This window comes from Arachis ipaensis, chromosome B03, assembly GCF_000816755.2.
Source record: "Arachis ipaensis cultivar K30076 chromosome B03, Araip1.1, whole genome shotgun sequence".
Lineage (NCBI taxonomy): Eukaryota > Viridiplantae > Streptophyta > Magnoliopsida > Fabales > Fabaceae > Arachis > Arachis ipaensis.
This window is the reverse complement of record NC_029787.2, coordinates 130,995,177-131,000,999: the sequence shown is the minus strand read 5'-3', so window position 1 is coordinate 131,000,999 and position 5,823 is coordinate 130,995,177. Positions and strand designations below refer to the sequence as shown.

Genomic DNA, 5,823 nt, shown 5'->3' with positions numbered 1-5,823 from the left:
TTAGTCAAATCGAATATCATATATATATATATATAGATAAACTTGACTCGCTGATGATTTCTTTCTTCTTATTAGAACCATTTATTAACATAAACCGCCACAAAATTCATTGTAACACACTAAAATTCACAAACTTAACATTCAACATTATTGTCTCCGCGTATGGACACCCAGGGGCACAGTGAGAAGATTGTTGGGCCCTCAAACCCATTCGGAATTATTTGTTGAAGCATTTATTTAGTGCAGTAACTCGAATAATTAATCTTTCATGAGCTATGACATGAAGATTGATGACCGTTAATTAGGTCACTTGCATGGAGGGAGGGGGGACCCACACAAACACTTGTTATGTGCAAACGAAGAAGCATCAATGGCGAAGTAACCCTGCAACCTTCCGCCTTGGGGAATAGGTCCACACAATTGATTATAGCTAACATTAAACCTGGTTAGCTGCTTCAGCTGCGTCAGTTGCTCCGGGAGCTTCCCGTAAATGCGATTGTGCTTCAGGTTCAACCTCGTTATGTTCCTACCAAACTCCACTTTCCCGATATCGAACGACAGCATGTTTCCAGCAAGGGTTATCTCCTCCGTCTTTTTCTCCGCCCCAAACAGCACCGAACCATCTCCCTCGAGCTTGTTCCAAGAAAGATCCAGAAGCTCCGCGTCCAGCCCCTTCAACGCCGCCGGAATCTTCCCAGAAAGCATGTTGTGAGAGAGAGTCAGCGTCACAAGGCTCTTGGACGCGAAGGAACCGTAGGATTCAGGGATTGGGCCAGAGATGCGGTTTTCGTCGGCGAAGATCACCCTGATGCTGGGTAGTGAGGGGAGGAGATGAGGGAGTGGGCCGGAGAGATTGTTGCCGGCGAGGTTAATGTTCGTGAGGGTCTTGATTTGGGCTAGAGATTCTGGTATTGGGCCTGAGACATTGGTGCTGAATAAGTAAAGGACTGTAAGTTTTTTGAGATTTGAGATCTGGGGAGGAATTTGGCCTTTTAGGTTGGGCATTTCAAAAATTAAGAGCTCATCAAGATCAACGAGGTTAAATAGGGAGGGAGGGAGGTCAACTGGGCCGGGGAGGTCCAGCCCATGTAGCTCTATTTGGCTAACACGGTAAGGCTTCTCGGTGGTGCATTCGATGCCTTCCCAGGCGCTGGTGCAGCAGTCGGTGGAAGCGTTCCAGGAAGAGAGCATGGATGGGTTGCCGAATTCTTGCTTCACTTGGAGGAGGATTTTTTTCTCGTGTGGGCTGCACTTCTCTGAGAGTACTGCAGGAGACACCCATATCAATAGAACTATGGGAAGAAGGAACATGGAGATGGTACTGGTGCTTGCCATTATTGTGTTTGGGATTGATGCTATTATTGTTGTGGAAATGTTTGGGGCCTGAAAGGTGTTTATAAAGCAATGAGCACGGTCTGTTCGGGGAACTGGGGAAGGTGGTATATTATTATTTGGATAGAGGTGTGAACTGCAGCACTAGATCTAATTCAGTCAAATATCAAGCCGCCATAAAGGAATATCACAGATACTCTGAACCATAAGGAGTCCATACTAAATTTTTTGTTAGGAAAATTACCACGTATAAGATTGTACTATGTGGGAACAACGCTGTTGTTAGCATTATCCGTTTAGAGTTGTTATTTTTGTCGTTTACCATATGAGTGAATTACATTTACATCTTCGAGAGGCCCTAATGAAATTTGGCTGTGAGTGGGGGAGCGCGTGATTGAAACAGCTTCGGTGACTAAGCTTGAGGAGAGAAGTAGCCAATTTCATTTTTTTTTTTCCTTCAATTTTTTTCAGAAACAAAAATAACAAACCAAAATTAAACTCTAACCAAATTAAAATTAAAATAATACTATCAAAATCAATTTTTTCGATTTTGAGACCAGTATGTATAATTTTTTTTCCTCTAATTAACAAGAGTAATAACCATAATTATTTTTTGATGAATTTCGGATATGTTAAAAAATTATTTAGTATATAATTTTGTAATTTTAGATATGTTCATTAATGTATGCAACAATATTGTTGAACATTAGCCTATCGATTATGTTTGCTTTATGACAAACAACATTTTCTTTTCCTTTGGGTACATAGAGATTTCTATTTTATTAATTTTATTTGCGTGGCCCAAAAAATTTGTTTAACAACCTTGTTCCTAGAGAATCAATTTTTTTTTTTATTATTTGTGTTAAAAAAATATTTATGTTAAAAAAATATAAGCACAAATTTAATGAATTTTGGATATGTACTAAAAATATTCTATATGTTATCTTATTATTTTAGATGTGTTAAAAATTTATTTATGTAAAAAAAATATAAACACATATTTAAACGAATTTTAGATGTGTACTAAAGTATTTTGTGTATTGTCTTATTATTTTATGTGTTATGAACATATGTAAAATAATAAATGATGGTTACCAGTGGCTAAGAGAAGGGGGTTGAATCTTTGCCTTTTTTTTTGCTAAATATAACTTTTGCTTTTTTAAAGAAACTTAGAAGATATTTTTACTTTTTGTCTCGTAACGAGTTGAGAGACATTTTTATTTTATCTTCTGAGTAACAGTAACAGAGACAGAAGTGAAGTAGAGAAGAAGGAGTAACACACAGATGTATCCTGGTTCAGCTAATTAGTGTAATGTAGCCTACATCCAGTCTCCATCACAATAGTAATGGAATTTCACTATCTTTCAACAAGATTACATTCACCAATTCTCCTTAGGATCTACCACAAATCCACAATTTGTGGTCATGCAGTGGTGTCGGAAGAGGAAGCGTGCGAAAAAGAAATAATTATTCCAGATAGACATTACTCTCTCAATCTATTTTTCCATATGTAATTTCAATTTTATAATTAATTATTGTAAAGGATAAACCGATAAAGTCAAACCAACAGAGAATGTGTTAATAACTTATTCATGAACAAGACGTGACACAAATGAATTTGTATTTTCTATGCTTTGTAATGACTTGTATGTTACCCAATACTCATCTGTCAATTAAAAAAAAAATCATACCAAATTATGGAGAAAAAATATGTCAATAAGTTAATACTCAAATAGAATAATTTATTCGTATTTTAAATTTTTCTATTTCTGATAAAAAAAAAAAAAAAAGAAGAGAGACAGGAGAGAAACATAGCCAAAAATGGCAAAATAGATATTTAAAAAAAATTAAAATTGTATACCTGACACATAATTAAATTGTTACTCCGGACCGTTCAGTGAGCTCATTCAATTAACTTTACAGTCCAACAATATTTCGACTCGGCTCACCATTCTAACCACTCTTTATACCAACTTCTCAACCTAGCCGGCTTGTGTGAGCTTTGTCAACAAAAGTACAAAACACACATTTAAATCTTTCCAGTAGGCACCAGGGGCGGATCGGTTCCTTGCCCACCGTGCAGCTATCTGTCATTCCTTCCACCCCATCAACTTTATTCACATTTTTTATATTAAATCTGCAGGGCTAATTTGATTGGAACAAAAGATTTCCATATCCGTAAAATGAAACAGGTGGTAACCCTTCATTTTGTTAATGGCACTACGATGGCCCCCTTCGTTGGTGTTTTGACATTTTGATATATATAATTTTACAATTTAAAAAAAACAATAATTTATAAGTGCATTAAAATGGACTCATATATAAATGATTATAAATGATAAGTACAAGCATGAGGTTAAACAAATAATTCAAGGTAATTATTCTTCCATACTGCAAGAGTGCAAGGAACAGTTGTTTTTTAAATAGTTAATTAATATCTAATTTTTTAATTTTAATTATTTTTCGTGTATATAATTTGTATATTATCATGGCTAGTGTTTCGGCCTAGCTTATTGGCGAGTCGGACGCGGGTGTTGAGTTGCCGATCCGACGGGTCCTCCAACCCGTAAATTTCCTTTTACCCACCTAGCTACAGCACCTGAATAGCTGAAAGGAAGCTTTTAGAAAATAGGGTCTGCTTATGTGGGACCCACTCGGACACAGGATATATAGGGGGAGGACTCTACCCTTTCCTAGAGGTACGTCACCTATCCTAACCTTACTGTTTTTTATACGGACACTAATTTGAGCATTGGAGTCTTTGCAGGTGGCTTCCCCCCCTCCCCCATTACACACCTCGCCAGCTCGAAGGAGCCTCATCTGCCTCAATCCCAAAGCCCATCCAGATCCAGCTTCCAGCAACCCGCCGATCCGTTCCGGACCGGAGCAACCGAACATTGACACCGTCTGTGGGGATACCTGGCATGAATGGATTTTCTGTTGGGCCCGAAGGACGAGCTTGAGGAAGAGGAAGCACATGAGGAGGAAGGGACTCGCCGGATGAGCAGGTTAGCTTCTGTGGCGTCCTCCTGCGAGCACACGAAAACACGTTCGCGCAGAGATGACCCACTGATTCATTCCGGACCTGAGCAACTGAACATTATGGCAGACTTCCTGGTCGAGGTAGTTGGTGGTGCTCCCGGGAATACGAACACACGGTGGAAGTTTCATATGACGACGCTTCCAACCAAGCGTTCAGAGGGGCAGGGATAATCCTTGAAAGCTCGGTTGGGATGACTTATGAGCAATCAGTCAAGTTCGACTTTCCAGTCTCCAACAACTAAGTGGAATATGAAGTCTTGATAGGGGGTTTGCTCCTAGCCAACGAAGTCGGAGCGTCGCGAGTCGAGGTCAACAGTGACTCCCAAATCGTTGCCTCCCAGGTCAACGGGACATACTAAGCTAGGGACTCCTTACTCCAGAAGTACTTGGAAATGCGAGAGCTGACCTCCTATTGAAACTAGCAAGCACAAAACCAGGCACGGAAAACTGATATTTGATTCAAGGACTAGTAAAGGAGCCATCGGTAACTCTCTACGTAACACAAGCTCTGGACCTTCCCTCGTGGATGGATCCGATCCTCCGTTTCTTAGTAAACGGTGAGCTTCTTGAGGACAAGAAAGGTGCTAGAATGGTCAGACGGGAGGTGGCCAAGTATGTAGCGATACAGGGCCAGCTATATAAACGAGGGTTTGATCAACCCCTGTTGAAGTGCTTGCGCCCCGAGCAAACGGACTACGTCTTGAGCGAAGGTTGCTATGGCCACCATATCGGGGGAAAGGCGTTGGCCAGGAAACTCGTTAGAGCCGGATATTATTGGTCTTCCATGATGTCCTATGCACAAGAATTCGTGAGAAAGTGTAAGAAGTGCCAAGAGAACGCCAATTTTCATAAGTCCCCAGTAATGGAGTTAAGCTCAATGCTGGCGGCCCGACCTTTCACTCAATCGAGAGTCAACCTCTTGGGCCCGTTCTCAGTGGGTCTCGGTCGGGTTAAGTACCTCATTGTGGTCATCAATTACTATACAAAGTGAATTGAGGTAGAACCGTTGGACGATATAACTTCGGCAAACTGTCGGAAGTTCATATGGAGGCAAGTGGTCTCTAGGTTTGGAATCCCTGAGATTGTCATTTCAGACAATGGGACGCAGTTCGCGAATAAAAAGTTTGGCGAGTTCCTTTCAAGAATGGGAATCAAGCAGAAATTCTCGTCAGTCGAGCACCCATGGAGCAATGGCCAGGTGGAAGCTGCAAACAAGGTCATCCTTCACAGCCTGAAGAAATGACTAGGCCAAAAAAAGGGCTCCTAGGCAGACGAGTTAGCCTGAGTCCTATGATCGTATAGGACAACGCCACAATCTTCTACCGGGAAAACACCGTTCTGGATTACTTACGGGGTCGACGTGGTAATCCTGGTGGAAATCGGGGAACCAAGCCCGAGGCTGCTTCTCGGAGGTGTTGAAGAAGCGATGGAGAAAGACCTGATTGACGA

The 5,823-nt window shown here is 40.9% G+C and overlaps 2 protein-coding genes across 2 annotated transcripts; one reads left to right on the top strand and one right to left on the bottom strand.

Moving 5' to 3' along the window:
* On the bottom strand, positions 307–1,335 carry LOC107631577 (polygalacturonase inhibitor 2). The gene has a single exon (XM_016335066.2). It carries the CDS (start codon positions 1,333–1,335, stop codon positions 307–309), a length of 1,029 nt encoding a protein of 342 aa, XP_016190552.1.
* Positions 4,901–5,617, top strand: LOC107633866. Its single transcript, XM_016337463.1, has 2 exons — positions 4,901–5,192; positions 5,469–5,617. The coding sequence occupies exons 1-2, from the start codon at positions 4,901–4,903 to the stop codon at positions 5,615–5,617; spliced, it is 441 nt and encodes a 146-aa protein (XP_016192949.1).